This window comes from Lottia gigantea, assembly GCF_000327385.1.
Source record: "Lottia gigantea unplaced genomic scaffold LOTGIsca_40, whole genome shotgun sequence".
Lineage (NCBI taxonomy): Eukaryota > Metazoa > Mollusca > Gastropoda > Lottiidae > Lottia > Lottia gigantea.
This window is the reverse complement of record NW_008709380.1, coordinates 567,226-584,159: the sequence shown is the minus strand read 5'-3', so window position 1 is coordinate 584,159 and position 16,934 is coordinate 567,226. Positions and strand designations below refer to the sequence as shown.

General features: G+C 33.0%; 2 protein-coding genes across 2 annotated transcripts; one reads left to right on the top strand and one right to left on the bottom strand.

The window, feature by feature from the left end:
• Window positions 1-160: 160 nt before the first annotated feature.
• On the top strand, window positions 161-1,881 carry LOTGIDRAFT_122472 (hypothetical protein; the record flags this gene model as incomplete). Its single annotated transcript, XM_009059997.1, has 3 exons — window positions 161-198; window positions 1,192-1,393; window positions 1,684-1,881. Coding segments are annotated over 3 exons (438 nt in total), but the record flags the coding sequence as incomplete, so codon positions are not given.
• A 13,157-nt stretch (window positions 1,882-15,038) lies between these two features.
• Window positions 15,039-16,673, bottom strand: LOTGIDRAFT_178787 (hypothetical protein; the record flags this gene model as incomplete). Its single annotated transcript, XM_009059996.1, has 3 exons — window positions 15,039-15,565; window positions 15,743-16,052; window positions 16,182-16,673. 3 exons carry the CDS (start codon window positions 16,671-16,673, stop codon window positions 15,039-15,041), a joined length of 1,329 nt encoding a protein of 442 aa, XP_009058244.1.
• Window positions 16,674-16,934: the final 261 nt, after the last annotated feature.

Sequence of the window (16,934 nt, the reverse complement as noted above, 5' to 3'; positions counted from 1 at the left end):
ATTCCCACAAGGTCAAGGCTGTCATGTCACGTGACGACGCCATCTTTGCTGGATAAGCGTATTTCCGGAATATTAGGAGGCATCTAAATCCGTCAACATCTGGCGAAGTAGGGGGAATAAGGAATATATTTCTACTTTGGGGTTGAGATAAATATTCCATCTCAAAATGTGGAAGATAAGAGAATTAACCGATAAAGTGTAAGTTGGTGTTTTTAAATTATCTAGATATACCGGTCTCGAAATTCTGTCACATAGATTCTCTTTGAAGTGTACCGATATTTGACCCAATTTTGGCTGTCACCTTACACGTTGCACTTTCTGTCAAATTTTGACAGCTGTCTTATTATCTCTAAAATAAACATTGTCTGTGACTTTATTGTTTGTACTTTATGGTCACAATTCGACTGTAATACAAACAAACAATAATATTATTAAAATTTCATGTCAGTTCATTCATTCTAAAACTGAATAGATTTAGATAAATCATTAGGCCTACTAAAAAAGTCTATTTTCAAGTTGTTGGGGCTCACCAACAACACTATCCCAAATCTCCTATCTCCATTTACAGTCACTACTGCCGACCATGATTTAGAGCAGAAGATGCCCTATAAGCATAAAGGAAGATAATTCTGTTGTTATCTTGGACCACTCCCCTTTTTTTTCAAATCAACAAACTTTTTCATTCTGCCAGGTCATAGCAGGATTATGCCATTTGGCATTCCACTTGTTAACAATAGGCCTAGGAATGTATATATCTCTAAGCTAGCATTTGAGTTGCATTACAATCAGATTTGATATGTGAGACTTTTAGAGCAGTCAATGCTCACCTAACCCTGTTATATCTCTAGTGCATCTTGACTTTTCATCCTATGATGCTAAGTGATATTTATTTTGAGGATAACCTCAGCTGTAGTTCTTGGAATCTATAATTCACACGGTGAATTTACACAAACAGATTATGGTAATCATAGATTCTTATCTAAGTCATGAAAGAGTTTGATGACCTCAAATAAGTTATTCCCTTAGTAATCCAATCAGCTCATCATCCAGCCTGGTGGTTTGTCCAAGGATTAGCTTGTAGATTGGGTCATAAGAAATCAAAAGTTGTTTTAGCTTTCATATTAATACTCCCTTATACACATCCAAATAGAATGTAAAACTCTATTTCACTTGTTTATGTATGTTTTACAGTACCAATGTGGTTATGAACTATTCTGAGGTGGAAACCAAAGTAAGAGAAGCAACAAATGATGATGCATGGGGTCCACATGGAACATTGATGCATGAAATAGCTCAGTATACATATCAGTATGAAAACTTTCCAGAAGTAATGGGTATGTTGTGGAAGAGAATGTTACATGAAAATAAAAAGAATTGGAGAAGAGTATATAAGGTTTGTATATTTATAGATATACCAATCTCATTTTACCCTATATTATGTTAACATTTTTAGTCATTCGCTCAGTGTTCAGTTCTTTCCAATGATTATCTAAAATTTAATATTTCTCAGCATTCAGACCACAGAAATCCATTGTACCAAACAAGATGGTCAGGATAATTTTGTGTAACACTTTGAGTCCTGGTTTTGAAAGTTTACTCCAAATTCAAATCAGTAATAATTGAAATGAAATGAAATGAATGGAGTTTTACGTCCTACTTAGTAATAATTGAATCTATTTTCAGTCACTGATCCTGTTATCATATTTAATAAGAAATGGATCTGAGAGAGCTGTAACTAGTTCTAGAGAACATATATATGATTTAAGAGCGTTAGAAAATTACACATTTACAGATGAACATGGTAAAGATCAAGGGTTAAATGGTGAGTACTTCATTGTCAAATTTATTATTCTTTGGATCCATATTCTTCTACTGTGTTGAAAGTGGAAGATATTCATATTCTCCTGACATTTTCTAATTGAATTTTTTGGCCAATCGTTAAATAATGTTCACAGTCATTTACTTAACTCTGTCAACCAAATGGTGGTTGTTGAGATTCTAATCTGGGTCTGCTTGTAGAAGTGTCCTCATTCCAGACAAATCTGCAGTAAATGGTTATGAATAATCAGTATATAACTTGCTGCATGATAAATTCATTGACATCAAGACAGTGTCATCAAGTGTTATCAAGTGTTATCAAGATTAATGTTGATCTTTCAGTGCGTCATAAAGTAAAAGAATTATTAGAGTTTATTGGTGATGATGATAGATTGAGAGAAGAACGAAAGAAATCCAAGAAAAATAAAGATAAATATATTGGTATGTCTGGAGAGAGTATAGGCTATAGATCATACAGTAAGTATAGATTGGTATTTATTTTAATAATCCATTTTAGATTACCACTATCCTTATATATCTAATATCACCCATCTTTCATGTAGCTTGGCACAATATGAATATCACTTACAAAATCTTTAGAAAATTTGCTGTTAAATCATCACTTTAATTTCAAACTTTATCTCTTTACTTGTTGCTATTAGATTATTTTCAAACTATATATCTGAATTCATCAAAACAAACTAGCATATCATTAATTGAATTCTAATCATGAAATTAACTTCACTTCATCAACAATATGCTTTCACACTATATCCTAATTTATAACCAAACAACATTTAATCACTGGGTAAATACTAAGATTGTGTTCAAAATTTACTCTGTGACCCTCTTATTTATGAGAGTTTCAGGTATAAAATCCTCATCAGGATAGAAAGTTTAGACTATAGAGATTTTTGATTAGCACAAACAACTGTTAAGAAGGAACATGCATTCAAAGATGAAGACAGAATTATTTTTGTTTAAAATCATTAACCTTCAATGAACATAATCTTTGTATAAACCCTCCATTCACCAATATATATCTATGTGTGGTTTGTTACTATATTTAGAAGATGAACCAGACACGAGCTACAGTCGTAACACTAGAGGTCGTGACCTTCACGAACCACATAAACCAGCAAGCCTATTGGCTAATAGTGGTGAGTTACAGGAACCAAACACAGAAACCAGTTGTTCAAAATTTATACTTTAAATAAATACACCAATATTCATTGTTGTTAAGTAGCTAAAAAAAAAAATTGTTAGATCGATGTTTTTGTACATTTTTAGAAACAAATCAATCAAAAGTAAAATTAAACCATTTAGTTGTTTGTAGTAGTAAAATTGATATTTAAATTGAATGATAATTTGCATGAATTTAAATTTTACTGTAAAATTTTGCATGTGCATGATTTGTGCTCTGAAAAAATTGACCTATTTTTACGACCCAATTTTGGCTATGAATGCTTTAAACTGGTTTCTGTTGAAAATGTTCTGGCTTGCTTGTATTTTTGTGTTAGATGTTGTGGTAACCATGGAAATCTTGTGACTTTGACTTGAAATTTTTTAGGTGATCGATATGACAGTGAACCCGCAGCCCGGCCTTCTGGTGGGCGTAATAGACTAGATGATATTGATGATTGGGATCATGAGAAGAAGTCAGTAGCTAGTGAAGCTTTAGATAAGGTGAAGGGACTGTGGAATAATGCTCGAGGTAGAAAAGGAATGGATATGACAGACTACAGGTATGATAGTACTCAATTTCTCAGACTGGACTTTTTTTTGACAGAAAGAGAATTGGATAAAAGAAGAGTTTAATAGCTCTAATGTAATATATTTAAAATGGCTGATCTATTGATTGTAGTGATGAACCTGTAGATAGATATGATAATAATAGAGAAGATGAAGATTATGATCGAAGAACTCCTAAAAATGAATTTAAAGATGATGATGAAGAATATACATCAGTTGAACGTACCCACACAACACGAACAGAGAAAATAACCACCAACAGACGTTCAACTAGGGATTCAAAAAGATCTCTAGACCTAGGTGCTGCTTCTGCTTATGCACAGTCAGATGCTCAGGTAGGAATAGTATTTATTTGTTTCTGAAATAAGCAATACAGGTAGCAGAAAAAAAACTGCATGCTACAAAATCTCTCTGGGGTACAACCAGAAATGTTTGAATGAAATACCGAAGTGATAATCGTAGTTGTAGAGAGGCATCGAGTGTTTTTGATAGGTTGAATTAATTAAAGTCTTTAGATATGAGAAGAAGATATTGAAGAAAATTGGGTCCATTGTCCAGATGTATTGATAATATTTGCTGTCTCATATGTTAATCAAAACTTATATGAATTTTTAGAGTCAAAGTTCAGCAGGAGAAGCACCAAATCTTCTAGATATTGGACAGAGTAAAGCCTCATCAAATGATTTCTTTGCTGATTTCCAGTCTGCTAGTAATAGTAATAGTGTTGATGATTTTGATCCAAGAGGTACTACCATTAATTGTAAGTACTGTTGATTGTCTTCTGTATTTATCATAAAGAACAAATAGATAGACTAATAGCAGAGGTTCATTTCTTGCTGCCAATACTGGTCATGTACATATAGTATCCGTTAGGACAGTTTGCCTGAAAATAGAGAAATCTGAACAGGAGCTAGAATATTCTACTTCTCAGTAATCTTAAAAAAAAAATGTGAATCATCTTTTAGGGGTCTTAAATGATTTGTTAATTTGATATTTTTCAGCTCCCACATCCAATGAATTTGGTGAATTTACTAAATTTAATACAACATCACCTACATCAAATGGGTAAGTACAATGTACTGTTAGTGATAGTTGGATTAGTACTATTCAGAAACTTGCCTTCTATCATTGTTCGTTTATTTTCTGTCGCCTATTAACATTTCAACCAATAAGAGAAGTAGATTTATGAGGAAAGTAAAGTTTGAAGTTTCTCATCAGTGCTGTTGATCTGGTTATATTTTTGCAGTAATGATTAAACTTCTCATTCAATCTATTATTTCAGTACACAAGAAAATTTTGCAGATTTTTCCAAATTTGAATCTGCCTCATCACCTACATCACCACCACCATCCAATAACCAGCCAGATCTTTTTGGCATGGTGGGTGGACAGACATCCCCTTTACAACCAGCGGGTGTCTCACCTGCTATGTCAACACAGCCCATGATGGGTTCCCAACAACCAATAATGGGTTCCCAGCCCATAATGGGTTCCCAACCAATGATGTCAAACATGAGTGCAGGACCAATGATGCAATCACAAATGGGAGGTGTACCCATGACTTCTCCAGTCATTAATCCAATGGCAGGCAAAACAATGCCTATGGGTCAGAATATGGGAATGCCCATGGTAAGTATAATTAAACATGCTTAGCAAACCGTCCTGCTCTATGATTTCTCCTTTGTGTAAAAGTAAATATCTGAAGGAAGACAAAGATGCCCTCTTTAAGTGATGCTTAATTTACATTGATTTCAAATGATATGAATTGTAGATGAGTGGAATGAATGCTGGGACTGGTATTTCTATGGCAGGACAAATGCCAATGCAGGGTAACATGGGAATGATGAGTGGTATGCAACAGGTTAGTGTTCAATTAAATATATTCTACTTTCAGTTTCAAAAACCATTGACTTAATTGCTTGTTTCCAGAAGTCTGTTTTAAAGTTGGTTTTCAAGATCAAATAATTTAATGTTTTTGTCATTATAATAGAAGAATCATTTCAAGATCCTTTTCTTCCTAACTCTGTTTTTAGTCAAATCCTTTTTAGTTTAACATTTATTTGTTTTCTGCCCACCGTAGCCTATGATGAATCCAGGGATGATGTCAATGTCTATGGGTGTTGGAGGTAATAACATGGGTATGACATCCAACATTATGACTAGTCAAACAACTAATACTTCTCAAACACCAAACAAGGTAAATATTTCATATTGGTATATTGTTCTTTTCACTTGTACCACACTGTTTATTGCATGCTGCTGTTTACCACAATACCAACTACAAAATGCCATTACAGCAAGATAGTTGCTCAATACTATAGACATTTTGTAGTTATTCATGAACTTTGAAATACCTTTCATTTAATTTACTGAAAACAATAAGATAAATTTTTACGTAAAGCTAGTTTGAATTCAATACTTAAACAATCTTTATTCGGTTCACCCGTTTGACTGCTAGAAAACTAGCTTAAGTCATAAGTTTGTCCAAAAACAAAGTGGATGTGAATCAAAGAGCTGATATTTGTTTTTTCCACCTTCACATTCATCACGAACACCATTCTTGTTATTGCATGCTGTTATCTTTCCCTCAAATACCTTTATCATTGTTCATCATTTCACTTGTATTCTCTCATAAATTGCCATATAAATCATTTCAAGTCATTGAAACAGAGAAACGCCTGTAATTTTATTTTGCTTGTCTGTTAAAAAAGACACACTAGGCTTCATTTAGTTGTCGTGTCTGAATGACAAAACAAGGTTGACAAATCCAACGGTATCATTTTGGTTTATGCATGTTTCTGAACATCCTAATTGATATATGGTTATTTATGAGAGTGCTATGTTTCACCTATATTATTTATACTTACCTATATTTTATATACCTTTATTTAGCCCTCTAGTGTTGTTACAACCTCTAAGGTTAGTTATTTATATCTCTCTCTATTCAATTCTTTCGATAATTCAGTCATGATATTGTCTTGTATATTACTCTTTCACTTGATTATTTATTTTCTTCTAATCACTATAAATTCATATCACTTGTACATCTATTGACTTCTGTATATTTCCTTTACTTTACCTTATACTGGCTTCAGTCACTACCTTGGGTTTTCTATGTTATTGGAAGGTACTATATGTTTGTTTTTTGTAAGGTACCAGTTTGCTTACCTGAAGTTACAAGAGTCTATCATTATCTTTGTTGAAAAATCCAACTCACAGACTATGGATAAAGTAATCTGAGAATAGGTTAAGATGACATCACAAGAGTTTTTTCTCTGCATCAAAAGAGTTGAAAATCAGTTATATCTTTAGAATAGTATTTGTGTTAGTTTGTTAACTATTTTTTATAATAATAAGTCTTAATGCTTGATTAAGGCATTTTTATGAAACTATCTAATGAATATTTTCAGTCTAATAATACATGGTCAGATTCTGGTGTAAATATCAGTTTAGATGGCTTAAATCCGGCTTCTAGATTCCAAAAACAATCTTCACCTAGTATGAACCAATTACAACAACAACAACAGCAAAACCTAATCAATGCAGGTAGGTTGATCTTTTATTATGGGTTTATGTTGATAAGTTTGGTTTCTCTGGCTTAAAAGTTACGTTATAACAAGAACTATGCTATTGCTGAAAGCAGATTAAGATTTTTTCATGTCATTAACTTAAACCACCCCTGGGTTGTGCGCATGTGATTTAAAACATAAACACAAGTTGTCCACTATATTTTTGAGGAAGATATTGTGAACCAGTAGGAACTTCCGAGGAAGTGTTTCTTATTTTCCAAAAGAATAATGGATTCCTGTGTGGGACAGTTGCAAGCTCAATATAGAAAATGTGCTTTTCTTATGTCCTGGAACAACAAGCAGTAATGACAAACGTTCAAAGCATACATCTAAATAATAATAATGATATTTCTTCTGTGGTGATATATTAACATCATAATTGTGGTCAAATTAACAGGTTATGTTGTATGGACACCTGAAATGGGTTATGCATCAGGTATTAACAAATATTAACAACTATTCATTTGTTAGCATGGATCATCTTCATTTTGTGTGGGTCTGGGTATTCTATCATGGTTCTATTGTGCTCAACCAACACTTGGATTGTTCAAATTCAGATTCTATTTTGAAGCATGCAATATAGTCTAAACAAAGCTATTTATCAACATCAAATGGAATTTAAATCTATTCTGCTCACTATAAATACCCTAAAGAACATGGCCAGTTGCTGGTCAGTTGCTAGGAATTAATTTTCCCACCTATATAAACCTTTGTTCGACTATAAATGACTTCATAAATTCAGTGTATATTTTCATATTTAGATTATACTTATTATATTTGCATGGTTTACTTATCAATTAGTGTGTATTTATTTTGTAAAATCTTTATTTGACAATGCATGAATGCAGTTAATTTTAAACCATACAAATATATAGTTGCATGTCCAGTACCTACCAGTAAACGTCAATAGTATATTTCAAGTGTTGAAAATTGTATGCAATTTTTATGGATTTAACTAGTTCACAATTGTCTTTCTGTGGAATTGATGTCCCTAAAATTTTGAACAGGGTGAAATAGGTCATTATCTATGTCATAAATAAAGTGTGGTTGTGATTGTTTTTCAGAACTCCTCAGATGTATTTTATATATTTCTAAATCAGCATACTATTTCAATTATTACATCCTCAGTAGAATGAGAAGCCTTTTGTTAGATCATACCTTTACCTAGTTTCAGCTGGCACTTGTACAAACATCGTAGCACTGATATTCCCCAGATTATCTGTACCTATATACAGCTGGGTTAACTGGAGAGAAGTTAATCTTGACTCTGTTGTTTCCATGAAATTTAGATTCAGACTTTAATACTCATCCATAATTTCCAAAATAGTCATGCTGAATCAGTGAATAGATAGGGAAGATTTGATGAACCACTATGAAGTCCCATGTATAATAGTGTTCATTCTATTCTAGGTATTGGGGGAGGAGGTGGTGTTTTTGGTGCTAATCCAGCTGCTATAGGACCAAGTGGGGGTGTTAGTCAACTTAGTACTGGTATGTCTAGTTTATCTATGTCTGGTGTATCACCAGGACAGATGGGTATGATGTCACCACCAATGGGTAAGTCGGCTTAGATTGTCTTGTGCTAAATCCAGCCCCAAAGCATACTGAAGTGGCTCTATCTGTGTTATTAGTGCTCCCAGGGCTGCTGAATTAGTTGGTTTTAGGCATGGTATTACCTGAAAGTGGATCTTCAAGTGTTTCACATTAATTACGAGAAAATTCAGATATGTTATGCTAGCAAAATAATGACTGTGGACCATCTTCTGGAAACTGATTTAATCTTTTCATTTGATTTCATTTACAGTGTAAAAAGCCCTTATTTTAAATAAGTTTATGTTATTGAAAATCCTTTATTTGGTAAATATCTACATCTATTTTAAGGAACAGGTATTGGTGGAATGCAGCCAGGTATGATGGGAACAATGCCTCAAGGAACAATGGGAAAAATGTCTTCGACTACCAGTGGTTCTTCTTCATTCCAACAACGAACTGATGCTGCTTTTGCTGCATTTGGTTCTGTGAATAAATAACAGACAGTTGAATGCCTTATCTGGGACCAAGATTGACTGTCATTTTTTAATTGTGTGTGATTTTTCTTCATTCATACAAACATAATTACATAGACCATATCTTACATATAAATATACATAAACTAGTCAGAAAACAGATTAGCACCAACTTTATTCAATGACATAAACTATATTAGCTTCAGCTGATTAGAGCATTGAAATCCTTACTTGACATCATTGCCTTGATTACATCAAAATTTATTACAATGGAATACCTCAAGTGATATATTTTGTAATTGGAGAAAGTGGTGCCAAACTTTTTTGGATTAGCATTTACGGGATATAGAAATTATTACACAAACAATATATCGTATCATTTACTCATTTTGTATAAATCAATATAAATTGAATTTGTGTTGAACGTCTGGCTTTAACTAAGTAAATTGTCTGTTATGCCTTTCCAAGACGACAAATGAGTCAAATTGAGATATTCTGTTTATATATAAGAGGGTTATATTTAAGATATATATTAATATGGGCCTTGTTGAATCATTGTGATAATGTACAATATACATACACATCTTATCAATCTACACTTTTCATTATTAGATAGTGTTCATAATGTTTCCATTTTTTATCTACACAAATTTTCTTCATAGATACAATAATATAATTGAATATAAATACACAATAAATTTACTCTGTTTTTTCCTATAAAGATGTTGTAATTATTAACTGAACTGTTATCAATAATTAATTAATAACGGAACAATACGCCAGTATTTGACAAATATGAGAACCCAAATTTATTGTTTTTATTGAAATGTCTATAATTTAATATATAATACATGTAGTCCTCAATGTAAAGTTTCTTCTTATCAGTGGGTAAATGATATTGAATATAGGGCAATTTATTGAGATTTTAGATGACTTGTTTAGCCTGATTTAATATCATTATCTGGCTTATATTCTGGATTTATAGGAACCACGAAAACGTCTTTGCCATCACATTAAGGTTTATGAATATGAAAGATACTCATTCTAAAGCTGCATAAATGGTGCATTTAAAAATTATCAAAATACATTCCAACTGCAACTACTACAATATGTCTATTAGAGCTGTATTTCCCCAGGCCATGAGTTTTGTGTGAGAATGATAGACTATAAAAGCTCTGTGGTATTGTGTTATTTTAGATAATAGCTATAACAGCTTATTTTATACCCTTCCTGTATGTGAACTGAATCTTTTGTTCCCCACCTTAATACTTAGTCTGAAGCTACATTTAATATTCTGATCTGGACTCAATGATTCCAGTATCATAGATAATGTCCATGTGTTTAACATTTTCTATTCTTACATTTTATTTTAATGATCTCATGTGAAGAAATACAGGAGGAAACCAGGGCCTTGTTTCACTTAAAATCTTACCATCAATTTTGTAGTTAGTATGGTATTTCTAAATGTAAAATTGAATGCCAACCACAATTTTTTTATGGTAAGATTCTTTGAGTAACAGGACCTGGCTTATAGTTTTTTTTATTTCTAATATATGAACAGTTTATATTTTTGGTTGTTATATGTATAAATGTAGATATTTGTATAGCCTTTCCTAAACCTAAAATAATAAACTTGTGTTGTGTTTTTATACCAGTATTAGATGATATGTTACTATCTAAGTTCATTTTAAACTCATTTATATCGTGTTCAGTTTAAACTCATAGGAAACCTTGAAGTACAATTTAGATTGAAGGAAACTAATGAAATTATCTGTTTAGTTTATCTATAATAAAAGGTCACTTTGTATTGAATTAAGAATAAAGTTTGCCAAAATATATTAAAGTATTGAGTACTTACAGAGATTATTATTATTGTTGCTCTTGTCAATTTGTGTTTGAAATAATAGTAAAACTAGCTATAAACCACCATTTTGTCAAATAGACATCTTAGATGAGTCCAGTAGGAGAAAAAAAAAGTATTGTATTTTCATATTATTGATCAAAGAAGAGTAAGATTCTATCATAATATATACATATAGTTTTAACAACAATGAGATATTTCCTATTGATATATTTTATTATAAATTGTTTTATATATTGAATAATGTATATAATATCTTGTTATTCATTGTGTATATATGGTATCTATTTAAAAGAGTGTCAAATATAGTAAATTAACAGTGAGTGTTTTTATTTTTCTTACCCTCCTAATTTTTGTGTCTGCATTCTAGAGCTTGGATCTTATAACTACACCTTTGCAAATATTGTGTGCTTCTATTTCCAGTTTGGGAAGTAGAATATTAGCGGACACGAAATTTCTGACATGTTGGTGTTGCTCTGCACATCAATGATGATTAATTGGTACTCTGTGTTTAAAATTAAATGTTCATAACGACTTGCTTTCGATTCCTCTTAATATATTCATGTGATTAGAAACTGAAGTTTTCTCCCTTAGTCAGCGATGCGGCCTATATCAGAAATGCAAGATATGGCTGAATGGTTTTACCGGGGCAAAAGGCAATTATTTCCCCATTTATAATGATAAATTTGAATGTGGGTGGCTAAAGCGGAGAAGTTTCTTTTCTGGGATGTAGAAACGCTTCTGAAAAATGGTCAACCATTATTAACAGGCACCATGTAACGATTTTTTACGATTCTCTACTGAAATGTACAAATGTTAATAAGTTAAAGCAATCATTCAGATGGGGTCGAAACGGGAATTACATGGTGTAAAATATTTGTGTTTTTAGTTAGAGGAGACAACTACTTAAATTACAATACAACTCGACACATTCATAGTCATTCCAATAGTTTCCAACAACATTAGATTTCAGTATTTGAATGGTTTATGTATCGTGTCATTATTAATAAATGATGATGAAATAAAAACCTGCAAGATATTGATACAACAAAATTCTTTTCTCCTTTGTTTGTTGAAGAAAAAAACTTATATTATTTTAACGAACAATCTCATGAAAACTTCAGATTTTGTAATTGATCGCTAAAAATTGATTTCACCCAGTTTTTATCTGGGATTTATCCAGTTTTAAGTGTTTTTCATAGAAATAATACCGCGTATTGAAACATAAAGATTAGGCTGTAGGCCACTAAATTCTACTTGAAATTCTCCAGATTGTGAATCGAGACAAACTGTCAAATGAGATAAACCCCCTATTCCTTTCATTATTCTACTTTTATCGGTTTTTATTGCACTGAATAACCAGTTAAATAAGAAGATATCATTTGAATCTGATCATGCCCTCCTAGTTCTCAAATCATAACCAGTTATGATATCACGATAATAAGGAAGTTGTTTCAAAGTTTTCCGTTGGGCACCGGTTCATATCCAGATAGACGAATCTCGCTTTCTTTTGGGAGGGGATATTGGTAACATCCAACATGGCTTTTCCGACCACAAACATCTTTCCAGCATTTTACCGATAGTGTTGTTTTTTACAAGAGTAATTGCTCTACCAGTGCTCATTTACTGTGGTTTGAACTCTAGTGTATGTCTTAGAGATGTGATATTTGTGGCATGACATCTGCTCGATTTCGTTTGTACAAATCTATTAGACCAACAGCAGAGAATAAACGCTTTCACCGAGACCACTGATATTTTGTCATCTCTGCAATTTGGACCTTTTCCAACGGTTATTTTGCTACTAACAGTTGATTCATTTTGTTAACTATGAAAAGAGTTCTAAGAGAGAAATCTGTCTTATGATATGGAAGAACCGAAGTTCTACGTCTACAAATCTATCGAATTATTGATTTCGGTGAAATTAAATGAATCAAAAGGTGTTTTTTTTTTAGAAAATGGAGCGCACCTCGTAGATGATATGGTGTTCATTGTAGCTATGACAAAGACTTGATGGTGAACTATAGTTGCACTGAAGAATATACGAAGCTGTTTGTTTTTTAATCGCAAGAAAATGGCATTGGATTATAAATTTGTTCTGTACAAACTCATAGTTCTTAAACGAAAATAGCTTCATTATCAATTAAACAGAATCATTTGTCACCGAGCCGATTGGAGCCCAATTTCCCGTAGACTTTCCTTAGCTATCGATTTTTACGGTTTTGTTTTACTTCTTACTATCTTGTCAACAATAATCTTCTTATCAAAAATGAAAAATCGAAAATGCCAAGGGATGTCTAAATTTGTCTTAGCTTCTACTAACCAGGTTCTTGAAACCTAGACATTTATTTTACAAAAATGATAACCAATAAGACCAAACTTTCGTATAATAGTGTACCGTTGTGATTATATTACGGTGCTTTTGAAAAGAAACCAGTATTACAAGGGTACACCGCCATGGTTATTCATTTGAAAAGTATTATCGATTATCCCATAAGTTTGTGTCAAAATTGCAACTGAATATGCCACGCTTCATTGAAAACATGCTTTTGAAAATTACTGCACATTATAATCATAAGACTGTGTAAAGAAATGATCATTCAACAATTTGAAACTAATTGCACATGACGTTAACTATTTATGGTTTTAGAGAAACGGCACTGAAGCAGAAATCTGCAGTATGTAATGGAATTGAGTATGTATTGAAATATTATCTGATATCAAAGCGCGATAAAGAAATATTATCAATATATAGAAAGTTGATTTTAAATAAAACCTCTAGTGTTCACCATTGATTAGTTTAAAAGGTAAACACATAATGACTTATTGAATGATATAATATTTCTTTTTAATCGATATTATTCACTGAAGTAGACAACATCGTGAGAAATTGAAGGAATGAAATTTGGCTGGTGGTTTTCGCACATAAACTGCGATGTCTTAAAGGCATTCTGGTTTCGGTATCGGAATACCAAAAAGATATGTACAGCAGTAAGAACATTTGCCTTACAAAATAATAGAGCCCAATAACGATAGACGTGGAATTTTAGAGCTGGCTTTAAGCTCTATACATTGGTGAATCAAATATTTAAACGACTATATCCATTCGATCAATATAAACAACCAGTTCAGATTGTCAACATCTTTAATAAAACATAAATAATAATAATGATAGTTTATAAATATTACTATAGTCCAGCAAGATATCTTCGCAAATCCGGTACGATTTAAACACAATCACGAGCAGTCCACTTTATTAATAGGTTTATAAGTAGTAATGAACAGAATATAAGTATAGTTTATATAGTTTCAACTGCTATCTATACTACCTTAAAAAATTTTGGACTGTTTGTGGTTATGTTTTGACTCGTCCTCAGATGTACACAATTATCTTTGCTGTACTTAACTCAGAAATTTTGTTGATAGATAAGTTAACATATACTCTGAGTCGATAGCAGCCTTAAAGGGCTTTTAAAGCAAATGACGAGCCCAATTTGGGCCGGGGTCTCTCGAGGTAAAAAAAAATACTGTTTGAAAAATTCTATTTCTAATTTGTGACGTCACTAACCTTTATGTACTGTATCAAGTCAATAATCAGTGACGTTGCAAATATGGAATTGATGCATTTGAATAGGGAGCATTGGCTCTATTCCGATTACCCGTCCAATACCCGTGGCTCCTTTAAATTCAAGAAAGCTTGACCAGATTATGAAGCTTTTATTGCAATACCATTCAATCTGGGTGACGTTTAGTGTCATCATTATCTGTCTGAATTACAGGAACCACAGACGTCGGACGGAAACTGGCAAAAATGCCAAAGAATCTGTTCTCAATACATATACACGCACACAGCTAGAAACTGTCTCCGTGCGACTTCAAAATACATTCTTACGTAGACACATCAAAGAAATATTTGCCTCCAGCAAGTAGACACAGTTTAGAATTTTGTGTCTCAAGGTCAGGCGTATTGTTCAACAGACAGCTGGAGGTTGTGACAGGAAAGAGAACCGGAAGTTTCATTCCGGTAAGTGAACTGTCAACTTTCCGAGGAATTTTCACTGAAATTGTTTATAGACTGTAAAGGATTTAAGTTCATGGCGGCAAGGTCCGATCCAGACTTTGACGGCAATCTTCGAATACCACAAGTTAACAGTTTTTTGAATGCGAATCTAAAATCTTTGGCGAATAAAGCATATACACAGGGGTTAATAGCCGAATTACAGTACCCCAGCCAGAATAAAACAGAAAACAACACAGCAGGGATACAATCGTCACAAAATGCACCAATTAAATAAATAGAAAAGAAGGGTAACCAACACAGAATAAAAGCACCCACTATAATGGCTAATGTTTTAGCCGCCTTCTGCTCCCGATTAAATTTTCTCATCTGAGTTTTCATATTTTTACCAGTTTTCTGCAGAGCAGACGATGTTCGTGTTGGTCCGTTTCCAGAAAATTTTATTCTAACGCCATTTGTTGGTTTTAAACGATCACTTCCTTTTCGTCCTTTTTGATTTTTATCACGCGATGGGTTAATGCCATTTGTACTAGAGAGTTGTTGTTCTTGGTCAATGTCGTCCGATTTTGAGGAATCGCGAGTTATCGTTATTGTAGTTTCACATGTTGGACACTCTTTAGTTTTATTGTAAGTATGATACCGCGATCTGAAGCGTCGTGGATAGTTTGTCTGGATTAAAGGCGTATCCATGTCTTTTTTGGAATTCCCTCTATTCAAGGGACTTTCGGCAGATTTCCGCCTCTCAACGGAATCTTTATTTGAGCGGTTGGATGTATTATGGTTTATGTAACTTCCACCGCGATGAACCCGTAACGTCACTTTATTATTTACAGTCACTCCGTTTGATTTTGTCGTAAGGACACCTTTCTGGTAAGCGGATATAGTCTTCACCGCAGCACGGTAAATCCGTATGTAGAAAAACACCATAATAAACATTGGAATAAAATACGAACCTAATGCTGAATAAATACGGTATCCACGCGTATTAATAAGTTCACATTTCACTGGAATAAACTCGCAAGGTTGTGATGTCTGAAATTCATCAAACATTCTCTCTGAATTATTGTCATAAAAATTTGAATCCATTATAAAATTTTGTGACATGTTTGTATAAAAGTTTTTGAAAACTACTTGACTAATATTAATATTGGCTAAGTTCACTGTTTGTTGGCTTGTTTCATCGTTTCCGTCGTTCCAGCCAATCAATGGCGGAAGAGAGATTAAGAAGGAAACAATCCACGTAGCTGCAACAAGCAGTTTCCCGCGTTTGGAAGACATTAATCCTGGATATTTCATTGGTCTTGTTATTGCTATGTAACGGTCTAAACTGATGCAGCACAAATTAAAAATGGATGCAGTACACAGCAGGACATCGGTCGCTAACCAAACATGGCACCAAATGGTCCCGAATATCCAGCTATCAAGAACTTCCAGAGCTGCTGAAAAAGGCAGCACAAATATTCCAAGTAGTAAATCTGCACAAGCTAAATTCACTATAAAGATATTGGTCACTGTCCGGAGTTTCCGAGTGGTCAACACAGCGGCTATGACGAGGATGTTACCGGCAATTACCACTGCCACTAGCAATGTCAGACAAATAGTGGAGATAACAAACCCTGCGTCCACCTCATTATTAGTGAAATATTCCGACATATTTTCACAAAGACTTGTGTTATCCATTGTTGCCATTGAAGCAGACTATCACATTTTAAAGTTATTGAAAATGTTTGGAAGAATGATTGTGTTCCTAATCACCAACTCATTTAGATTGATGTTCAGACTGGCTAGTAACTTTGGCATAACAACAATAAAATCCAGTAATAATCATTTTTAACCGGAAATACTTCTCGATTCGCAATTTTGGCACATAAAATACACATGTTTCATTTCTATAGATTCCTTATTTCCGTTCAC